The following is a 24,565-nucleotide window of genomic DNA, read 5'->3' on the forward strand; positions in this document are numbered from 1 at the left end:
AGTCATTCTACATGCCTACCAGTGCAGTCCTAAACACAGTTACTCCCTTCTAAAGTCATTGAAATCAGTGGATGAAATCAGGATGGCACTGCAGCTCAGCCTAAAATGGGCTGAACATTTAACTGAAATAAGAATATTATACTACTGTTATGATCCTTGTTATACCACAAGCATGACCCTGGGATTTAGAACACGATAAAGATTGGATTATTGTTTCTATGGTTGTTGGCTCTAGTTTCCTGATTTTCAGTTCCTTATTCAAAACAGGGCTTAAGAAGCAAAACAAATATGAAACTTCTCCCCTAATAATCTTTGGCACAGTCCAAAATATTTGAAAAATGTCCCTTACAAGAAATTATTTTTGCCCAAAGCTTTATCTTCATCTTCCTAGTCCCAGCACATATGAGCAAGGAATGGAAATCATTATGTTCTAAAATCATCTTTGGACCACCATAAATTATAAACCTTGAACACTGGGGAACAATTTCCTATGGAATGCTCTAGCTTTGTGTCAGGTTCAGAGCTTCTGGTATACTGAGGTACAATTTTAATTTTATTTACTTTTACTTTTATTTTAATACAGAGATTCAAGGCAGATTACAGTGTATAAAACAGTGCCATCAGACAGCATAAGACAACCAATAAAGATTGCAATAGGACTGGGTTACAGAATGAAAAAAACAGTGCAAACTAGCCAAGGAAGATACACTTTAAACAGTACAAAAGCTGGATCACCAGGTATGAACAGGTCTAAGACATGATATAGAAGCAGGTTACTCCTTAAATAGTGACTAAAGAAAGCCATAAGTTGTTTCTGTATCTGTTAAGCAATGAAATAGTAAATACCCATCATTTGTCAGCAAATTGTTAGCCTCCTCCCATATTTTTTAAAACAAAATTCCTTTTAAGAGTACTAAAGGCTCAAAGATATAGAAAAAAAACCTTGTGTATTAGCCAATGCTAGGTTTCTTCAATCCATGCAGTTGATGCTGAGAATAATAATAGGTGTACTGACTTGTCTTATCTTGTCAGATTTTATCAACCTAAGGCTTCTCAGAGGTTGTTGCAATCCTCTGGGATAGGCTGCTAGTGGAGGTACTTTGTGTAAAATAGTAGTCTTTAAAAGGACTTTTTGTTGATTTTATTGCTGATACGTGATCTGTGGATCTTGACTGAAGCTGTTATTTTACTGATGGGTTAATTTTTGGTGTTTTTATTTTTAAAATATTGATATGCTTGCAGTGTGCTAATGTAAACTGTTTAAGACCGACTGTATACTCAACATTTACTGTTATGATGACAACAAATAGGGATTTGCAACAAAACATTGCCAGTTGTGTTGTGGTTTATATTTAGCTGCCTCCAGTACCATCACCTCAGTTGAGGAGACAGTTTAAAGTTGTTTCTGCACAGCATAATAATAGTTGGTTACAACCATTATTTTTAAATCTGCGTCTGTTTTATCCATTTTTGTCCTTCACACGCGTACCTGTTTTCCATGAAGGAAATAATCCATTTTCTTTCTGCTCCTTTTCACAAACCCACTGTTGGTTTTTTTTACAATGCAAACACGCAGCAGCGAACATTCTGTTTTACCTGCATTCTGATTGGCTGTTCCACCACCACAGCCCCCCTTCTGCCCGCTCCCACCCTCTGCTAAGGGAACGCTTCCAATTGGTGGAAAATCTACAGCAACCCCGAGACCTCCCCCTCCCATTTCTCCAGCATGAAAAAAGTTTTGGGCTTTGAAACCATGACACATGTAAACATGAGGCATGCAACACGCCCCCCCCCCCTTAACATTGTGATATTCAAAATAATAAAATCTGTCCAAAAAGGGAGCAAAGCAAAGCAGTATGTCCCATCCACATCCAAAGGTGTTCACCTGCCTAGCTACATGCTCTGAGCACCCAAAAACGAAAAGGAAACAGGGCCATTGCTCACAGTGGCCCTATTTGTTGTGTATCCATTGCCATGCACACTTGGCTGAAATGGCACTCAGTCATAGCCATGGGCAGAAAATGTGCTTGGAGAATATTTCAGAGAGGGTGGGCTGCCATGCTAGTTCGCATCTCAGAAGAAACGAAACTGACTTGACGTAAGGCGGGGAGAACAGGTGGCGGGGCAGGAAAAATAAAGTGGTTGGGTGCCTGCAGTGTTCCCATGGAAGCGGGTTCAATTCGGGACTTTTGAGAAAAATTGTTTTTTAGCATTTAAAAAAAAAACCCGGGATGAGGGAAATATTGCTAGACAATACCGCTTTAGGGACAGGATCCATGCAAAGTTCTTGCCCAAACTGGGATATTTCCCTTTGTCAACCTGGTATATTTGTACTGTGCAGAATCGACCTAAGAGGGTGGCTGGGCTGTGCAGGAGACAGGCAGGTAAGTGAGAAGGAGTCTCTTCACCTACCCACCTGTCTCCAGCTCAGTTGCCTCATATATGCTTCCCAGCTTTCACCTTTGCTGCTAAGTGTGCGGACTGAGGTTGTGGCACTGCAGATGGGCAGGTATCAAGAAGCCTTCTTCTCCTTCAGCCACCCACCTTCAATACAACTGCTTCCCTGTGTGTGAGGAGGAGGCTCCCAGTCTTCTTTCCCTCCCTACTGCAGCAGGGGTATGTTTTCTAATTTTTACCCCCTCCCTGCTCCCTTTCTGCAAACCTGGGGAAGTCCCTCAAGTTTGGAGAAAACACTAAAATCTGCAGATGTAAGTGTCCACAGACGGGCCCAAAGGTAACTGCTAGATTTATTGATACTGCTTGAGGTGCTATTTTCCAGTTGCTTTGTATGACTTTGTTAGCCTTATGAACAGCAATATAGCTGGAACATAAGACATGATCAATATAGACATATTTTAACTGTTCCTTACGGCATTCTTTTTCTGAGTTATATTAATTTCATTCTTTATCTGCCACATAGTTGTGGGGGTGCAATTTACGGTAATTACTTTTGTATTTCTTTTTTCTTTTGCCTTTTCCCCATAGATGCCAGGGTGGTATACAAGCAAGAAAAGAGGATGTCGTACTTGCTTAGCCTTTCCTCCCCATACTGTCCTTGTCAGACAAATGGATTAGGCTGTTGTTCTCCATTTGCATTCCCTTTCATAGAATCATAGAATTGGAAAAGGCCATGCAGGCCATGTAGTTCAATCACCTGCTCAATGCTGGATCCACCTAGAGCAGTGATGGCGAACCTTTTAGAGACCGAGTGCCAGGGGCAGAACGAGGGGAAACTGCGCCCGGGGCACGTGTGTGCCCTGCACCCTTGCCAAGCCCCCGCCTGCCCCCACCCTGCCCTGGAATGCCCCCTAAATGCCTCGAAACACCCCTGCCACACTCCTGGTATGCCCTCGCCACACTCTTGCAGGAGCGCATGCCCAGTGCATCGCACACCCCTTGCCCGCTTGACGCTATTCCACTGCCGAGTGCCCAAACTGGGGCGACGGTGTGCGTGCTCACAAAGAGGGCTCTGAGATCCACCTCTGGCATGCGTGCCATAGGTTCACCACCACTGACCTAGAGCATCCCAGACAGCTGCTGTTTGTTCAGCTGCTGCTTAAAGACTGTCATGAGGGGAAGCTCACACTTCCCTAGGTAGCTGATTCCACTGTTGTACAACTCATACTGTAAAAACCTTTTTGCTAATATCCAGTCATAACCTTTCTTTTCATAATTTAAACCCATTATTGCGAGTCCTATCCTCTGCTGCCAACAGGAACAGCTCCCTGCCCTCCTCTAAGTAACAGCCCTTCAAATACTTAAAGAGAGCAATCATATCCCCATCAGTCTTCTCTTCTTATGTCTCTCTCAGCCTTTCCTGATAGGGCTTGGTCTCCAGGCCCCTGATCATCCTTGTCACTGTTGTCTGCACCCACTCCATTCTGTCTGCATCCTGTTTGGAGTGAGGCCTCCAGAATTGTGCCCAATACTCCAGGTGAGGCCTGACCAATGCAGTGTACAGCAGGTCTATGACATCTTGTGATCTGAATGGTATGCCCCTGTTGATACACCTCAATATCGCATTAGCCTTTTTTTGTTGCAGCATCACACTGGCTGCTCACATTTAACTTACTGCCAATTATACCTCAAGATCTTCTTTACATACACTGCAACTTAATAGTGTATTCCCATGCAGTATGTGTTTTCCTCATTTATGTTACCCAGATGTAGAACTTGGCACTTGTCCTTGTTGAATTGCATCTTGTTTCACATTTGCCCACTTTTCCCGTGTGTTCAGATCTCGTTGAATTCTGTATCTTCTGTTGTGTTTGCTGCTCCTTCCAGTTTGATATAATTTGCAAGTTTAATGAGTAGTCCCTCCACACCCTTATCCAGATCATTTATAAAAATATTGAAAAGTGCCGGGCTCAGAACCAAATCCTGTGGCACTCCACTGGACACCTCCCTCCGTTCAGATTAAATGCCATTGACAACTACTCTTTGAGTTCAGTTCTCCAACCATTTCCCTATCCACCTAACTGTCCTAGAGTCCAGTCCACAGTGCTCTAGTTTTCTCACCAGGATATCTTGTGGAACCCTGTCAAAGACTTTACTGAAATCCATGTAAACAACATTGACATCATTCCCTGGATCCAGTAAGCTCATCACTCAATTAAAGAAGGAAACAAGGTTGGTCTTGTAGGATTTGTTGGAGACAAATCCATGCTGACTTCCTTGTATCACCAAGTTGTCCTTCAGATGCTAGCAGACTGATCCCTTTAAAATCTGCTCTAGTGTCTTCCCTGGGACAGAGATCATACTGATTGGCCTGTCGTTTCCCAGGTCATCCCTCCTCCCTTTTTTGAGAATGGGCATAATATTTGCCCTCTTCCAGTCTTGTGTCATGTCTCCCATCTGCCAAGAGGTCTGGCAGATGCTGGACAGAGGCCTAGCTAGCTCTCCAGTTAGTTCTTTCAGCACTTCTGGGTGCATGCCATCTGGCCTGGGGTGTTTGTACTCATCCAGAGCAGCCAAGTGCTTCTGATTTATTGTGGATGCCTCCTTTCATTAAATGGCTTTCCTACTGTATCTAAAGGACTTAGAGTGGGTAACATTGTATCCATATTTCATTTCATCCTAATATGTCAGGTATGCTTGGCAGAAATATGTCAATTTCCACAGTGGAGTGAGCTGTATATCTAAGAGATTTAAATATGGATTTTCTGCACTGAAACAAAAAACTCTGCTACACACCAAACTGGATATTTGTTATCTTTTATTTGGTTTTGACTCTTACATCCCCCTTTACTTCTTCCCTATAAGTACTCTACTACTACATTTTCCTGTATCCACCTATTAAATCCATCCAGAAGGCTTGAGTTGTGTTATTATTTATGCAGCACCATAAATCTGCATGGTGGTTTTCAGAGTACAAGGAGACAGGTCCCAGTCCTGAGGAGCTTTAACGTGTGGAAAGAACCAGGGAAAATTAAAATAATAGTATACATTAATTCCATTTACCCATGCTTAGGTTTTGTTCTCAGTAAGAGAGGGGGATTAACAGCTTGTGTCAAAAGCCTCACAGGAAAGGTAGATTTTAAGGAGAGATCTGAAAGAAGTGAGAGACGGTGTATCACATGGGTGTTAGGGAAGGCAATGGACACTGTAGTTCTAACTTGTAAACTCTCTTATCAACATTTTTGGCTTTCCCAGATGTTTGACTGTGCATCTCTTATAAGGGCCTTAGTTTTTTGTAGATATTACTAAAATAATGTGAAAATAAGCCCAGCTTTCTCAACTGAAAAGTAATTTCTAATAGGAACGGAAATCATGAAAACATTCTTGTAAAATATGAAATCATGAAAACACTCTTGAATGTGTAGTCACAATGAACACAAAACACAATAGATACTGTACAGTTTATGTGACCAGATTAATTAATTGTTCAGTAAATTCTGAGATGCATCGTCAGATATAGAAATGTAAGCAAACAGAGAATCCATCTTGGCTGCATAGATTTCTGTGAAGTCTGACACTGCAGCCCTAAATCTAAACCTAAGTTGTTTTGAAAGCTTGCTGTGGTTGAGCCACATGAAATGTAATGGAACACCATAATTCCCCCACTTAGTCTTGAGTGCAGTCAATTGATCTGTCAATGACAAATAGATTCCTCTGAAACCACAAATCAAATTTCTCACAAAAGTTAAAAAATATATATATCCAGCACTTATATTAGGGCTGGGGTGGGGGGACTACATATGCCCTGCCCAGCATCTCTAAGCTTCAAAGAGCTGAGTGCTGCATTGTGGGCTTGAAAGGGGTATTTTGTAAGAGGTATGCTGCAGGCCCACTGTTGAAATAATAGAAAATTCGTCCTTGTTAGGTTTTGTTACCCATCTTCTTTTTTTTTTTGTATAGACAGCTGTTCATGGTCAACTGTTGTACAGAACAAGAGATTATTTGTTTCTGAAATCCTTGCTCAGTGCTGAAATTTGGAATGGGAGGGGGTAGGCAGCTGTGGCTGAATGCGCTTTGCAGTGTGTGTGCACACAGTGACAAAACAGCCATGCTAAAAACTATTTTATTGTTCTTTGCAACTTTTCTTGTATCTGATAGGCTAAGAAAGCACTGGAAAACGGTGAAGTGCCTGTTGGCTGTCTCATGGTCTACAATAGAGAGGTCATAGGGAAAGGGAAGAATGAAGTGAACAAAACTAAAAATGTAAGTTCCCCAGCTAAACAGATACAAGCCCCATGCTTAACAACATGTAAGTAAAGGGACATTTTATTTTAGTAAACTGGTATGTCTTTTGACAGCAGAACTAAATATAATAAATGGTGACTGCACAATTAAATGGCTGTTTGTTTTTGTATTTTTTCTGCTATTCTCTTTAATTGTTCTGTCTGGCATCATGTAACATGTTGTCAAGGGACATCTGCTTGGGACTCTCCTTGTAGAAATGTAATGAGGGCCACAATAGTTTTCCTTTTTCATAAGGCATTTGGCATGGGAAACATTTAGCTCTGATTTCTGAATAATTCTGAATTTGGATGATTTTACATCTTTCTTAAAAGATGCATTTTCTTGCATTTTGTTTTTACTAGTAATAAAGATTTAAAAACTTGGTAACAGCCTACAGGATTTTTTGACTGAAAGGCTGTGTATGTGATTTACAAAGCACATGTATTATTCTTGTGAAAATTGGCTTTTTAAATATGTGTGGCTCATTCACAACTGTCATGAGAGGTGTGTATGTTTCACTTGAGTATCTGTTTCGGTGTACAAAAGGTCAAGAGTTGGGCCTGAGTTGAAGTGTGTGTTAAAGAGTAGTTCTGCAGGCGTGGTAGACTTGTCTTAATCTGTTTTATGTTCCTTGGTGAAGGCTCTTCAGGACAGCTCAATGGATATCTTTCTGAGCTGTTCCTTTTGAATTGCCTGGGGTGAACAAGAATTGCCAGAGCTTGCTTTTGGGGGTAGGGGTGGGGAGGGGAAGGTGGCAGCTGTCTTGCCTTTTCTTGTTTTTCCTCCAGACAATACTTCTGTTTCAGTTTAGATTAAAAATGTGATTCTTTTCAACTGGAACAGTTTTCTAGCCTTTTCAGCTTTGCTTGCAGAATTTCCTGCCAACCAACCTTTTTGCTCATGAAGGAGTTTACTAATAAAACATACTTTACGATGCACTGCAGTATATATGTATATATACTGCAAATATCTTTGAACATACCAGAGTAAAATATAAAATTAATTTGTGCACTATTTATGTTCTCAGAAACTTTTCCTGACAGTCCCTTTCAGTATATTCTCTGCAGCCTCACTGATGCTCTAGGTTTAGGCTGAGTAAAGGGTTAAACACCTTTACCACTCAGAGATTTCCCAGTTTGTATCTTACAGTCTCATTTTACAACTTATGGCTATCTGAAAGCTTGATTCTTTAAGAGATATTGATCCAGCAAAAGTCACTACCTTATTCTGCTTGTGCCCCTTGTTTTGTTGGAATAGCATTAAATTTCTGAAGACATTTTGAAATCTTTGTTAGAGTTCTGGGATATATTTAATCATTTGTACCCTCTGAGGACATTTGTCTGGAGAAGCTTAAGCAGAGGCGTAGCTGGGCCATACTGCACACGGTGCGCACTCTGCATTTTCTGCCCCTCCCCCACACACATACTTGGGTCTCGCAAGGTCTCCTGGGAAGTTTACTTCCCACCAGGCCATTTTCAGCCTTAAGTGAACAGGCTGCTTTTCCAGCCTGCACTTTCAGTCTGAACTAAGGTAAGTGGGGGAGGGGAACGGGGTGGGGGGAGCCACAGGGGGGGATGACAATTTTTTGCCACTCTCCAGGCATGCACTGGGTGCAATGTGCACCCCCCATCCCCTGGTAGCTCCGCCTCTGTGCTTATGATGTAGTATTTACTGCAAATTAATTCATAAGAATAGGTTTGGGGGAAGTGTCTGCTATAAGGATATTGGAAAGAAGCTTCTCCAGAACAAATCCCTTATCACAACTGGATTATAAAGAACAGGAATTAGAAATATATTTTTGTTTATTGAATATGTGGGTGTGAGGCCAACTTTGGATGGGTGAGCATTTATTGGAGACTAAAGCTTCTGCTAAGCATGATTTTTAAAGAGCCAGTTAAAATTGCAATTGTATAAGCAAAAACTGTATAATAATGCTAACATATAGTTGATTGTACCACATATCATTAATTTTATTACCACTTTTATACTAATATTTATACAGAGTAGAACTTTTTTTAATCTTTCGTAGAATTAGCATTTGATTTTTGTCTAACAACCACAGGATAGTAAGCAAAATTCTGTGAAATGGGCAGGCTTTAGTTCTCTTAAAAATGACTACAAAATATATACAAATAAACTGAACCTTTCAAAACACATTACCTATTTTATAACTAAATGACTTATTAAAAACAGAGGTTATTAGCTGGTATAAGGAAGAATACTGACAGCTTCATTTCCGCCCGGGAACATTTTCAGACCTTCTTAATTGGAAGTGACTGCAAATTGAATCAACAAACTTCCCTAAAGCTAAAGCCGAAGTGAGACTGTCTTCTACACTACCCTTTGAGCTGTTCTGACTAGTAGATTTAATTTCTTCCCTCATGTTTATTCATAAGCTGTTTTTAAAAAACCCAAGGAAGTTGATATCTGACAGGGCGAAAAAAGCCTTTCCCCTGTAGCTGAGTGTTACTTCCCCAAGTAGCCATTGCCATTATACCCTCTTTGTCCTTGCTCCAAAAGAGAATGTGTGCAATGCCTGTAATTATTATGTTCCATGGTATCTTTAAAAATGGAAAAACAATTCATTTCACATTATTTATTTATTTATTGCTTAGATTTATACCTGGTCCTACCCCCGAAGGGCTCAGCATGGCAACAACAATAAAAACTATAATAAATAGTTTAAAACAGTATAAGAGCTCAAAAACATATGGTGACTTTCACTTACTTTATCCCGCCCTGCCCCCTTCCCCCGGGAAACCAAAACAGATGAAACCAATTGTAAAAAACCGGCTGGCCTATGAAAAAGCCCGGCGGAAGAGCTCTATCTTGCAGGTTCTGCAAAAGCCACTTGGGTCCCACAGGGCCCTAATCTCAGATGGGAGCATGTTCCACCAGGTGGAAGCAAGGACTGAAAAGGTCCTGGGCCTCATCAAGGCCAGCTGGATGGTTTTTGGGCCAGGGACTACCAGAAGATTCCCCTCCGAGGAGCAGAGGTGCCTGCTTGGGCAATATGGGGAGAGGCAGTCCCTAAGATACACAGGTCTAAGACCACTCAAGGTCTTAAAGGTTAGAACCAAAGCCTTGAAGATAACCCGGTACTCAATGGGCAACCAATGTCGATAGAAAAGGACCGGTGTAATATGGCCCCTGCCTGAGGCCCCTGCCAGGAGCCTCGCAGCCGCATGCTGCACAAGTTTTAATTTCCAGATTAGGTTCAAGGGCAGGTCACCATCAAGCGAGTTACAATAATCTAACCTAGAAGTGACCGTTGCATGGGTCACTGTGGCTAGATCAACACGGGAGAAATACGGGGCCAACTGATCCCCCCTGGTGGAGATGGTTCTATTCCTTCAATTTGTGGGGTGGGGAACGTCTGAAAGGAGATAGAATCCCAGACGACCATCGCCACCACTCCCCTGGCCCTATGTCCATGATTGGTGGACGATCATGGAGCCTTCTGGAGTGAGTTTGGTGAGGGCAACTGTTACCCCCTCTCTCACCCAGGTCTCCATGATGCAAGCAATGTCCATAGCCTGCTCCCCGAGAAAATCCCGGAGAATGCAGGTCTTATTATTTATGGACTTTGCATTGAGCAACACCAACTACGGAGCAAAGTACCTTGCCCCAATCCCACAACCTACATCCCGCGGGATAGGCAGGTGAGACAGAGAGTGAACTTGAACACATCTCGCTCTGTGTCTCATATATGGCCTGGGCCTACCACCATACCTCCTCTGCCCAGTAATCACTGGAATCCCTGACCCTTTCATGGCCTCCCAGGGGGAACAACAATTACAACCAACAACACTATATAACCTGGGCCTGGACTAACGAGTGTACTACAAAACTACCTTCCCCCCAGTTCCACAGTAACCACCCCCTCCTCAGTTTACCCCCCTGTAAAAACTATATAACTACTGTGTAGACAATAACCATACAATAACAAAAAGGTAACTAACAGGGAAACAGAAGCCTAATAAAAGGGAAAGTAAATAACAATCTAAGAACTATCTACCCAACTTAACCCAACTACTGTCCCCCTTCACCCTTACGATCCCTTCTAACCCCAACTAAACCCACCCTAACTTAAGCCTCTCCTAATACTAATACATTTACAGCTCCAGCTCTTAATGTTAAGAGATGACCGTCTTGAGGATATGGGAGATCAGAAAAATACCATGATTTTCCTCTTTACTGATGAAGTATTACTATTTTTAAAGAAAATTTCTTTTCTATGATTTGCAGCCTCATTCGGGGGTGGGGGGTGGCGACCTGCCTGTGCAAGTGGTGCACAGTCACACTGGCGGATTTGTCCTTCCTGGGCCACTTGCCCTGGTGGAAGGACAAAACTGCTGGTGCATGGCCTCTGCAGCCCTCTCTGGATCTGCACCAGCATCCCTGCACCCCTATCACTGCTGACGTAGCAGGGGTGGTCCAGGGTGTGACTGGGGCAGGAGCCAACTTTACTCAGCTCCCTCCCAGCTGTTCACTGCATTGCGCTGGTGAACGGAACAGCAGACTTACGCCAAAAAATGTGGCAAAAGTATATTCTGCCCAATAGGGGCTTCCTGGTGGTAGGGAGTTTTTTCACACTATACCACACTCTCCATGCCGGATTTTTTAAGCCTCCCCAGGAAACCACTATGGGAGTGGTGGGGCAGTTTCTCATTGGCACTGCAGCCCGCCACCCCTGAGGTTGAATGGGACTGCCCAACTGTTATATTTCACTGCATTGATGCCAAAAATAAATTCACAATGGATTGTGTTCAACCACTCACAAAGAGTGACATGCCCCAATGACAGAATAAACTTCACTTAGTTGAATAGAGTGGCAGGATAAAATCAGTTCTTTATTATGAGCCTTCTCTCTGATATAATGTCGTTTTTGAATATCAGTAATAAATCTAATATGTTGCATCCTATCAGTTTTCCACATCAGGAAGACCTTGCTTTAGCAGCCCACTTTGATCCCAGGAAAAGGCTATTTCATGAAGGAAAAAAAATTATATGAGTCAGCATTTCTAAATATTATACATTGGAACTACTATATGTTTTGTTTTGTTTCCCTCTAAAGTTAGGAGTGGGTTCAGTGGTATGGTCCATATTTAAGTGAATGCTAACAAGTTGCAGATATGTGGCATGATCTCAGCTGGTTCATTTTGTTGTTTAGCAGACTGCCAGGGAGTGAAGTTCTATAGATCTTGGCACTTACCAGAGGGTTCACTTGAATTGAAGTGAGTGGCATTAGCACTTCAACTGTTAGTCTTAATATAACCACTGTCTTGTTGTGTTTCAGCATAATTTACCAGTAGATCACAAAAGAAGGCAGAACACGCAGATTTGGAATCATGGAAGCCATATAACCGAAAGGAGAGCTGATTTTCTGGTGGAGTTTCCTCTTTGCTTCATACCAATACTATTAGCATTTAATATAAATACTCGTATTGTTTTTCTGTATGTTCACAGGCTACTCGCCATGCAGAAATGGTTGCAATTGATCAGGTGATAGACTGGTGTCATCAACACAAGAAGGACCCTGAAGAAGTATTTGGGCACTCCGTGTTATATGTCACTGTAGAGCCTTGCATAATGTGTGCAGCTGCCCTGCGCATAATGAGTATCCTTTGCAACATGATTCATTGGCATGTTACCTTCAATTCCTTATTAGCAAGGTAGTGGAGGTCAGCTTTTTGCTGACAATGTTCTTGTGAGGATCAGTGGCGAAGCCACCAAGAGGTGGGGGGTGCGCCACATACCAGGCGCACGGATTTGGGTCACGTGGGGGGTGCAACATTCCCCCAGCCCCTCCCCTTCCCCCACATTTCCCCCTGCAGTGCCCCTCCCCGCAGCACCCCCCCACACTTACTTTAGGAAACCAAGCAGGCTGGAGAACAGGCCTTCCTGTTCTGGTGGGAACTACATTTCCCAGGGTCTCCTGGGAAATGTAGTACCCACACAGGCAGGCTTGTTCTCCAGCCTGCTCGGTTTCCTAAAGTAAGTGTGGGGGGGCGCCACACGGGGTTGGTGGGCATGATTCCCCCCCACAGTGCCCCCCCTGCGGCACCCCCCCCCTTACTTTAGGAAACCGAGCAGGCTAGAGAACAGGCCTTCCTGTTCTGGTGGGAACTACATTTCCCAGGGTCTCCTGGGAAATGTAATTCCCACACAGGCAGTCCTGTTCTCCAGCCTGCTTGGTTTCCTAAAGTAAGTGCGGGGGGGGGGGGGCACCGCGGGGGGCGTGGTTCCCCCCACAGCATTCCCCCTGCGGTGCCCCCCCACACTTACTTTAGGAAACCGAGCAGGCTGTAGAACAGGCCTGCCTGTGTGGGAACTACATTTCCCAAGATACCCTGGGAAATATAGTTCCCACCAGAACAGGCCTCCAGCCTGCTTGGTTTCCTAAAGTAAGGGGGAGGGGGCGAAAAAGCCAGAGTGCGCACCAGGCACACTCTGGCCCAGCTACGCCTCTGGTGAGGATTTGTCTCTGCAGAAACTGTGTGTCATGAGCTGGTACTTACCAGGACACAGAGGACTCTGAGGCAGAACCTAAGGACACAGTACAGCCAGAGTTGGCTGCTCCTGAGGAATACCAGGCAGCACAGCCAACACCCAGCCCTTCCCTGCCTGATGACATAAAGGTGGAGGAGCCTTCAGATCCTCTGAGGGAACCCAGTGATGAGCCAGCTCTGCAAAGGAGGCAGAAGCAGAGGCTGCTACTGCAGAAGCAAAGGAGTGCTAGTTTGGCAGCAAGATATGGGCGATTAGAAGTCTCTGCATCTGATGAGGATTAATTCCTTGCAGAATTCCTGCCCCTTGAACAAGGCTCTCTGTAAAAGCCTTGCTGTGAGCTTGCTCCTGCCTGGGTGCAACAAGTGTGTTTCCTGTTGCCTCCGTGTACCTGGCCTACTGCTGATCTCCAGCCTGTTTACGTGATCTCCTGTGTCATGACCTGTTGGACTGTGACCTGACTACAGCTACACTTGTGCTTGCCATTCATTTGGCCCTGCTTGCAGCACACTGTGAGCACAAAGTTTTATTTCAAAAGGCTTGGTGTGGACAGGGTTAGGTGAGGTATAGATACTGGATTGAACCACTGTTTGAATGAGGTGGTCTGCCTAAAATAGTGGCTATCATTACATATGGAAGCGCAATCTAGTTGAAACTGACTTATGGCGACCCCAGCAAGAGACTTTTTAAGGCAAGTGGGAAGCAGAAGTGGTATGCCATTGTCTTTTTCAGAATCTTTCTTGGAGGTTCTCTATCAAAGTACTGACCCTGATTAATTTCTGAGTTCTGAAGAGACTGGGTTTTACCTTATTTTCTTCCTTCCCAGGGGTTATCATGAAAGGGTTAAAAATGGTTGGTTATATTGTTCCTTATTCTATTTTTACTACTGCTGTTTGGATTGTCTGGATTCAGGTGTCAAATAGCAAGATATGTCTCTGACTTTAGGATAGGAGTTTTGTAAAAGATGGCGCTGCCCTCAAGAGGGACCTTGAGTCAGAACCAAAGAAGCAGGAGTGGATGAGAGAATTTATTATTACATTGGGATAATCACATGGTGCTTTCTTTGTGTAGTGTAGAAATTCCTTAATTTATCCATATAAATCCCACTTGTTGTATATGGCTGCCAAAATGAACGGTTTGGAGGTTGTGGCTCTGTTTTGGACATCTCTTCACCCATCTTAACAGACACAGGAGAACCATTTCAGGTGAAATACTTTGGCACTGTGTTTTAGGATTTGGTGGAGGTAGTCTATTCACACAGAAATAGTTGATGTGAGTTTTTTGTCTAAAACAAAATCTTCCACTCTACCCTGCTGTTTTGAAGTGGGGCAAAGTGTAACCTTTCAAAGGACATGAAAAATGTAAATGGAAAGAACAATGGGTCCTGTTAATGGTTTGGGAGTACCTAATCCCCTGGCATTGGTGAAATTAAGTGAATCTGAATCTGTTGATTACTGCATTAATTGAAGACTACTATGCATTCCACAAAATGTTAGTAGGGAAAGATGGGATCTAATCATATTTAATAAAGAGTGTTGTTGGAAGAAAAGCAAAGTAGCTGAAAGCAATTTTTGAGTCAGAGTTCCTAAGTCATTGGGTAAGGCAGTAGGGTCACATTTCTAAGGAAAGGGAACAATCCACTTTCAGGATTGGCACTGGGTGTTATTCATACTATCCTAATAACACTTTAGCTGTACATTAATGGGCCGCAGTGGAAGAGGGAGAGTTTCTGTTTAAGAAATCAGATCACTGACAACTTAGGACACGTCCCCTAATGTAAGTGTATGCTTTTAGATTTGCGCATTCACTGGAAGCATCCTACTTTAATGTATTTTTGTATCTGTCACTCTGATTCACATATTTCAAGGAATAAATGATACTACATTGGGGGGAATAAATTGCAACACAACTCAATTATTTTGATGGGCTGAGGAAGATTTGGTAGGGAGGAAACATAATCAGAAGAAGTAACCTATTTGTGGACTGTTTCATTTTTACCTGCAGATAGAAAGATGCCCCCATAATTGTGCATACTTTGAAGTTAAGTTAAGTTAAGACCCCCTTCTTATTATTCCTTTGTGGCATGTGAGCTGCTGTATCATGTCTCCTTCCTTCCCACACAGATAATATGAGAATCTTTAGGTCATGTGAGGGGAGCACTTGACTAACCCCTGCCTGTAATATCAGTTTTCAGATTATGGGCTACTCCCTGTAGCATATGCTTCTTCTGCGTACCATAGAATTTATATTACCTGGTAATATGGGAAAGAGCCATACTGCAGCATCTCTGGAGTTGCAAATGTGAATAAATTGCATCTGAAAATAGAAAATGTCTATGCAAATATTCTTGTCCTTGTATGTAAAATTTGTGGTCCTTTATATTAATTAATGTTGAAGGGCACTCCTCCCCACCCCTTTGACACCTCATTATTATATGATAGAGGGATATTCAGTAGAGGCATATTCAATTGTACATCGCCCAGAGCTCTTCGGGGGTGGTGCGGTATATTGAGTGCAGTAAATAAATAAGTAGATGAGAACTTTTCCTGACAATACAGTACTGAGGTAGCAAAAGCAGCATCTTTATGTCATCCATATAGTAAAATCCATTTTGGGTTAGGAACTAGTAAATTCTACTACCGAATAGTTTTCCCAGGGGATGCCTTTATTTGAAAACAACAACAACAAAATTTTCTGGTCTTTAGTGCATGGCTGGTTATCGATCGGAAGAAGCTGTGGAAATGTTGAAAACATTCTACAGACAAGAAAACCCAAATGGTAAGTCCCATTATTATTTTAATTAATTTTTGGTTTTGTAAATGTTGGGTATTAATACCTCTTTTCTTCTTTTTTTCTTTTCTTTTTTTTGCAGCACCAAAATCAAAAGTTCGAAAAAAGGAATGTGTTAAATGAAAAGCAAAACTGACCCCTGGAAGAGTAACAAACTACCCAAAGACTTATGTGATTATTTCCTTCCCTTGGCTAGTTACCACTGAGATGCAGAGAAAGTCATATCTGTTCCTTTGCAAGATGTCCAAATATTTTATTTAAAATTTTAAATGATATCAAATTATCAAAAAAGAAAACGTAAAAATATTTATAAAAGAATAGTTAAAAATAGTTTAAAAAAACAGAAAGGGGAAGAGTACCTTTCCCCATATAATAGTTCAGCATGGTCTGTTCTGGCCCATGCCAGTTTTGAACTGTATTGAGGATGACTTTCATGGCATGGTTTGAAAGATGTAACTTGCCCTGAGGCAGAGCTCGGAGACAGTCATGTTTGGATCAGTAGTATACTCAATAGTCTGCATACTTTAACTTGTGGCAGGCCACTGGGAATCCTTGGCCACCTCCTTCTCAGTAGCATGCAAAAATTCACTGTGCCCTGGGGTCTTTGTACTCACCAGCCTGAACTTCAGGAATGCATCTACATGCAATACTCCCACTGGGAGTGGCTGCCCCTGGTGCTGTCACAAGAACATGCTGTTAGGTCTAGCTGAGCATATTTTTACCATACCCACTTTCTGAAGGGTAGGTGTTGCTGACATGATGGTCATATTCAGGGGACAGAATAATCTTGCCCACCAGAAAAGTGATCTATAACATTAATGCCTGGCATCTCTAGTATTTTTACTGCATGAAAAGTGGTACATCTACAGGAGGTTTAGGACACTTCTGCACAGTGCTTTAACTCTAACCAGAACTACAAAATTGTACAGTTATATAGTGGTTTGGATCCAGTGGAGAATTTCTGCAAATGGAATGCGGGGTAATTTTTGTCAGCTTTTCCTTCCTACTACAGATCAACAATTCCTCTCTCATCTGTTCCTGGGACTCCTTCCTCCAAAAGGAGCTGTGTTTCAGGGATCATTTTGGTTGCTTGAAGGAGAGGGAGGCAAGGAAGTTCTGATCTGTTGTCAAAAATCTCTTTTATCAGTAGAGCTTTTCTGTAGCATCCAAGTTGGCGTCTGTTGAAATATTCATCTTGTGCAAGCAAAGTTCAGTGTCCCAAACACATTTGTAACTTGTACTTGTGATGTTATATTGTAATGCAGCTAATTATTTTTGCCCTTTCTTTAATGTGGTCAATTGGCAAAAAGGCAGTTTTTACTCACTTCCACGATATTTATCCCTTACCAAATTTTAAACAACTGATCGCCGTAACAAGGAAAATAAGGAAAATGGAGGTCCAAGTGGGCTTTTCATTATGTTCCTTGAATGTAGTATGATTATAGTCCATGAGAGGGCCTTGCTGTTCCAGTAATAAGCAACCTGGAGAATTCGGAACTCTTATTCTTCAAGAATGTGCACATCAAGCAAAAACAAAACAAAACCCCAACCTAGAAAAACAAATTGCTCAAAGCCATTAGGATTTTAACAAAAAAGAAAAATTATTCTAATAGTTTGGATAGAAAAATCTGAACTAGAATGTTGTTTCAATATTTAATTCTTCTACCTACCATGTACAAAGGCAAAGTTTGAAAAATTATAAATGTAATTCTGAATGCTAAATAATGAGTAATATTTTTACTACTTCAGAAGGATGAGACTTTTAAAAGAGATAATAATTTTACCTTGTGCATGGCAGCAGGGAAGCGGCTTTTTCTGGCTTGGAGGTGAAACTATTTTGGCATCTCAGTTCTTGAATTCTTTGCCTAGAATTGCCCTTATGATTTCAAAAGAGGCACTTGAATGGAGTGTGGTTATTCTGCTTTATAAAGGGCTTCTGGCAGCAAATATGTCCCTTACATAATAACATAAGAACAAGCCAGCTGGATCAGACCAGAGTCCATCTAGTCCAGCTCTCTGCTACTTGCAGTGGGCCACCAGGTGCCTTTGGGAGCTCACATGCAGGATGTGAAAGCAATGGCCTTCTGCGGCTGTTGCTCCTGAGCACCTGGAGTGTTAAGGCATTTGCAATCTGAGATCAAGGAGGATCAAGATTGGTAGCCATAGATTGACTTCTCCTCCATAAATCTGTCCAAGCCCCTTTTAAAGCTATCCAGGTTAGTGGCCATCACCACCTCCTGTGGCAGCATATTCCAAACACCAATCACACGTTGCGTGAAGAAGTGTTTCCTTTTATTAGTCCTAATTCTTCCCCCCAGCATTTTCAATGAATGAAAATGTGTGTCTACAGAGCACCAAAAGTGCAGTTTGACTTATGAATACATTTGATTAGTAATAAGAACACCGGATAATGTTTGTAATTTGAAAAAGTCATTCTGCTGATTTTTGTAATTTAAAAAAGGTTTTGAAGAAGAAGAGTTTGGATTTATATCACACTTTTCTCTCCTGCAAGGAGTCTCAAGGCAGCTTACAATCTCCTTTTCCCTTCCTTTCCCCACAATAGAAACATTGTGCTCTGTTCAGTCTTGATTGGCAAGAGAGTTTAAGTATATATTGGAACTCAGTACCGTTAGTGGTAGAAAGAAATCCATTTTTATTTAGTGAAGGTCAGAACTAGGAAGATATAAAACACAAATGTTTTACAATGGAGGGCAGAGAAGTGTGCCCAGTACCTAGATTTAAAAGTTGGCATTGGTGACACATAACCAAACTATTTTAATTTTAATGATTTATCTGGGCACTTTTATACCTGCTTTTCTTCAGTTAGTGTGGTCTCAAATTGATTTTAAAAAATTTGCTATTTATATGTGACCACACAATTTAGAAAGATGTCCCATTAGACACGTTTTACTTATTTGTACCTCTTCTTTTCTACCTCTATGCTCTCTTGCTCTATGCATTTTCTACCTCTATGCTGTCTTTTCTCTGTAATTGAATCACCTGTTCCTTATTCCCGCCTGTCCATATTTAGAGTTTCTAGTTGGTCCTTTTCCTTTTTGGCCACACTGAACGGCTCTCTTATTTTTGTATATACTTCAGGTGCCATTGAAATTTATAATTTATTGAAGATTTTTAATTATTAACTTTTGTAATTTTTGTGAAAGTTTGTTGTAATATGTCCTGAGTCCATCTTGGTCCAGAAAAGGCAGATCAAAAATTGAATGAATAGCATTTTTTTTACAATTACTACTCTAACATCCCAGTGGGTCTTCTAAAAGCAAACAACAGCTATGAGACACATTTGGAACATGCAAAATGGGTAAAATGGCAAGGCCAGACAGGCAAAATCATCATTTTTTCCCTCCTCAATATTTTTATTTTTCCCTGCGCCCTCTCAAACCCTCCCTTCCTCCTCAATAAATACTACACATGGATTGGGATTGAATTCATTAGACACAGGTTTTATTGATTGAGTCGCTATCTACACAGGAATGTTAGTATTTTAGAACTAAGATATGTATTGTTTTTAGATCCAATTTATGTACATTGTTTATAATGTTGGTTTTAACCATATTTGTAAAACCCCCCCCCCACCGGAGCACAACTTTGGCCAGGAATTGGGTGGGGTATGAATCTAATAAAATTAAAAATTAAATAAAATCTCCTATGCACAAGCTGTTTGAGAATGGCCATAACATTGAGAACTGAATAGATTACATTGTAGGTCACGAAGATGTTCTTTCTAAAAGCTTTCAGAGAAGGAGTCTTTAGGGGAGCCACACTTTATATTTCTGATGTAAGTTGACTACTGTCTCCATTGTATAGCCTGAGTGCCAACTCTGGATCAACAGTTTAATTGTCAGTATCTTCAAAACTGTTTGTCAAGCAGCTTTCACCATTTCAGCAGCATGCACATCAGATACATTTTTTGAAAATAATCCTCTGATTCTGGATATTTGACTGTTGCATTTCTTTCAGTGTCTGAAAATTATTTAGAACGGGGTGGGGACACCCTGAATGTCCTGAATGTCAGATAAGTGCTTATACTGACAAGTTGACATGTTTGACTCGTAATGGCATGTCTTCTTGGTCAGCACAATTAAATAAACTGCCTATTACCAGTAACTTAAATCACAGAAATATTAAGCTGTATATCTCAGAGGCTGGCTTATTGGTTAGTCATGTTGACATCCAGATCTATTAACTAGTGGGTGGGCAATAGAACAAAACTTAAACATATCTGGGCTAAGTGGTTTGTTGTAATTGACAGTCCAAAGATATACAGAATATAACTTGTGACTGGCACAACAAAAAGGCATGAATTTAAATTACAACTTTAGGGAATGAAAGGTTTATTGAGCCATTGCAGACTCATTAGGAGTTCCTTCCTTTACATGCAATTAAGTGATACTTTTACAAGGCAGTTATTTAAAAAAAACACACACAAGGAGCTCCATATAATTTAAACATTTGTAAGTCTGCAGGGCTTTCTTTTCAGTAATGCATACACAATGTGGCCTTTAATTACCTTGGCAGGTTCAGAACTTTGATAAAAGATTATATTTTAACACATAAAATTTTCAGAATTTTTTCAGCACTTGGCAGGCAATCCATTCTTGAGTTTTATTTGGAGCAAGACTAGCAGGAGTGCTTACAGCCAAGAGCTCCAGTGTAGACTGTAACAGGTTTGAAAGAAAACCCTTTTGACACAAATGGGAAAGAGCACAGAGGACAATTAATGCTTAGGGTCCCAGGAGTAGCTGTTTTATTAATTTGCTTTGCCTTTTGGCTGCTGTTGGCCAATTTTGTCATTAAAGCAACCCAGAAATAGGACATTTCCCACCAAAATGCATTCACTGGCATAACTTATTTTCAACTGTATTGTCGACTGTTCAACTGTTCACTAAGAGAAGGTACTCTTTAACCCTGCCACCCAAAAGACAACTGCCAGGCAGCAATGGCTAGGTTCCAAAGATAGCAACACATGCAACAGGGTGTTGGCAGCTGGGGCACCAGGAGGACTCACCTCTGTTTCTTGTAGGGTGTCCGGCTCCGGGTTGGAAAATACCTGGATATTTTGGGAGTGGAGCCTGAGAATGGTCGGGTTGGGGAGAAGAGGGACTTCAGTAGGGTACAATGCTACACAGTCCACCTTCTAAAGTGGCCATTTTCTCCAGGGGAATTGTTCTCTGTCGCTTTGAGATCAGTTGTAAGCACAGGAGATACTTATCCACCGCCTGAAACTTGGCAACCTTACTTTCCTGACTAAGGAATCTAAGGAAAGGTCTGGAGCTGCTAGATTTGAGTCCTGTATCACCTTAGAGATCAAGAAGGTTTTCAGGTTATGGGAAGTGGCCTACACTGTGTGGATGCAATGGTGGTGAAGAAGTATTGTTTCTTTGCACCATCATGGAGTAGGCTTTGAAATGAGCTCTAGCTTGTGCTTTGTCAGATTCTCCACTTTCACTCAGGCCGTTTCCGCACGGCCCATAAACGACGGCCTGGGGGGCGGTAAAAACGCCGCCCCCAGGCCGCCGTTCGCACAGGCGCCGCTGCTGCAACGCAGCAGCGGCGACCTGACTCCGCTTCCCTTCCCCCAGGGCAGCGTCAGGCCGCCCTAAACAACAACCCTTTAAAGGGTTGTTGTTGGGGAGGAAGCGTCTTCCCGGGGGCGCGGTGCGAACCGCGCTGCCGGGAAGACGCTGTCTCCCTCCTCCGTCCGACTCACGATGTCCTCGTCGTCGCCTGCTGGCCGTCGCAGCCCCGCCCACACTGTCCTCCGATCTCCAGGGGTCGGAGGGCAGCGTGGGCGGGGCTTAGACGGCCAGCAGGCGACGACGAGGACATCATGAGTCGGACGGAGGAGTGGGAAGAGGTGGCTCCGTGTGGAGCCGCCTCTCCTGCGGCGGCCTCTGCTTGGCCTGCTCGCAAGCTTGCCGGCGTGGGGGCGCGAGGTGGCCGTGCGGAAACGGCCTCAGTCATCTCCCTATCTTTTCTTTGTCTGCAGCCTCTCATTAAGCCAAAGGGCCACCAAAGTTCATAGACCTGAGAGATGGCGCATAGATATAGTTGCGTCAATTGCCTGTGTCATTTCTCCATTCCAAAGATCAACCAGAGCATCAACAGGAATCCTGACTATACAAGCAGGAAGATTCCCTACTGCTGTCTGAAAACTACTGGATTCATTAGGCTATCCTAATTGAATTATCCTAATTGGATTACCCTGATTGGATTATCTTAGTTCATCTCCCACCCCTGCAGAGTCTTGGTATCCCCGTAAGCCTTAACCCCCTGTGTCCACGAAGAAGCAGTATAGCATCTTTCTTCATATACACAAAGTATAGCTCTATAAGAACCAAACAAAAATTTCCCAAAAGATTAATTTTAAGAGTCCATGGAACATTAGTTGTTCCAGGGCCTTTGGGGGAAAAGAAGGTGTGTATTCCAAGAGCTCTCTAATCAAGTGTATCTGCTTAATGCTAAGGAGGCAAAAGAAATCCTTCGAGAAAATTCCGTCTTTCATATTTACATACATTCTTTACAGAATATGTAAATACATCTAATAGATTTACGCTAGGAATGTATTTTTTTCCTCACCATGAGCTAAACGAAATAAAGATAAAGGGGGGGGGCATATGCGGGGGGTGGAGCTTGATGAGACAAGTTCTTGGAGTTCACAGAGTTGTTTTTCTATGGCCCCAGAGTATCTTTAGTTTTATGTGATGTCTTGACTTAACGCTTCAGGGCTGCTGTTTTAGCTCTTGTGAATGATATGTTGAATGTATGGAAAATAGCAGAGGGACCTGTGCTCAGCTTGTTCCTTAGAGGCCTCTGGGCCATCATATGATCAGGGGCAGTCTTCTGTTTCCAGCTAAGATGGTTGCTCTGGGAAGGAACTGGACTTGCCTTTCTTGGCTGTTTTCCAGCCCCACTGTTATATATCCATGGGACCAGGAAGTGGAAGAAGAGAAGTCATAAGTAGTCACTTTGCCCAAATCTGGAGCCAACCTTGAATAGGGTTTGTGCATTTCAGAACCACAACTTTCCATTCCATATGAGAAAGAGTCTTTCAAAAGTGAGGGAAATTGCACAGGCATAAGCATAAAACATAAGCATTTTATGATACAGTAGGCATTGTGGAAAGTTCGTGGTTCAAAGGAAAACTCAAAAATTTCATTTATCAAATGCAAAAAAAAATCCCAGGATGCAAGTCTTTGGTCAGAGAACAAAGCCCTTGATCCAACTATGTGCTTGCACATTTTCCATGGGTGTAGACACAGAGCCCCACTAGAAAAGCAGGAATTGTGCCAGTCAGCTGTTTGGAGGAAGGAGGCCATCAGGGGAAACTCTGTCAGACACCCTTCCTCCCTAACAACTGTTAGATAGTATTGCTGATGTGTAAAGATAAACCAACAGTTCAGCCCTAGCAGATACATTAAGGGATGGGGGAATGTTTGTGCAGCATCCTAATCTCATCAAAGATGCTCATGGAAGCTTACTTCAGGGAAGTTATTTAACTTCTCAGGTAACACCAAGGCCACCTTCATATTCTGTATTGGCAAGATTTTCTTGGCCACAAACTTTGGTGGCAAGCCATGGCAAAATCAAACAGTAATGTTGAAAGACAGTGGGGTGTAGTGGACAGAATGATACAGTTGAAATGTGGAAGGTCTGGATTCAAGTCTCAGTTTTGAAGTCTATTGACTAGATTCTTGGCACCCTCATTAGTGTAATTTGCCTTGGTTGCTTAACAGTATAAATGAGGTAAACATTGTGAAACAATTTATACTATGAGACGTACTTCAGAAACTATTTTTTTAGAGGTCTGAAATTGCCTAGAGAGTTTTTTTAATCCAAGAAAATATGAACCTCTCACTAGTGAGAAAATATCTATCTTGTGTTTCCATAGACACGATGAATGTTTTTCAGTGCTTTGCTTTTTTCTTCTTTGGTCTTAGAATGTGTGATTAAAATATGAGAGCAAATACTGGCTTGCAACTTTGCAAACTTGACTTCTGGAAGCCCTACAGTTTAATCTTCCTTTTTAGGGCCAAAGAGACACTGTTAGCCTAAAAGGACATACTTGCTTCATGCCTTCTGGCACAACAACAGCTTAATGAAATAAGCCAAGACCAAATAATTCAGTAGTTTCTTCTCTTAGATCTGTGTCAAAGAAATAATAGATTTCATAAAATAACAGTTCCACTTGTACCCTAGCATCTGCCCAGTGTGACTAACCAGAACTGAAAATGGTAAATGGGCCTTATTGCCAATGCCAAACCCTCATTTTACTTAGCAGTCATCCTTCAGCATTGGGCAGGCTCAGAGCAGCTCACAACAATCAAGATACAATATTAAAATAACAATATTGGTACAACTACTTCAGCACCTCAATACTAAGGATTAATAATCAATAATATTTGTCCCACTCTTGTAATATTGTCTATTCTGACTGGCAGCAGCTTGCCAGGTTCTCAGGTAGAGACAAGTCTTTTAAAATATCTGCTGTAATTGATTAGCTGGAAAAGGACAAGCATAAATCTGGGCCTTTTGGCCTTGCAAAGCAACTGTTTATTAGTGAACT

General features: G+C 42.0%; 1 protein-coding gene across 3 annotated transcripts in view; it reads left to right on the plus strand.

The window, feature by feature from the left end:
* Positions 1 to 24,565, plus strand: part of ADAT2 (adenosine deaminase tRNA specific 2) — a 29,081-nt gene that overhangs the window by 977 nt on the left and 3,539 nt on the right. The window contains exons 2-6 of one of the 3 annotated variants that reach the window (XM_048489410.1): positions 6,556 to 6,660; positions 12,151 to 12,301; positions 14,290 to 14,396; positions 15,897 to 15,969; positions 16,064 to 16,152. In XM_048489410.1, the coding sequence (XP_048345367.1) occupies positions 6,556 to 6,660; positions 12,151 to 12,301; positions 14,290 to 14,396; positions 15,897 to 15,969; positions 16,064 to 16,104 (477 nt within the window). In that variant the 3' untranslated portion in view covers positions 16,105 to 16,152. Of the gene's footprint in view, positions 1 to 598; positions 739 to 6,555; positions 6,661 to 12,150; positions 12,302 to 14,289; positions 14,397 to 15,896; positions 15,970 to 16,063; positions 17,545 to 24,565 lie in introns of those variants that run through there. The other 2 variants (XM_048489401.1, XM_048489391.1) reach the window with 2 other exon arrangements.

Source organism: Sphaerodactylus townsendi, linkage group LG01 (genome assembly GCF_021028975.2).
Source record: "Sphaerodactylus townsendi isolate TG3544 linkage group LG01, MPM_Stown_v2.3, whole genome shotgun sequence".
Lineage (NCBI taxonomy): Eukaryota > Metazoa > Chordata > Lepidosauria > Squamata > Sphaerodactylidae > Sphaerodactylus > Sphaerodactylus townsendi.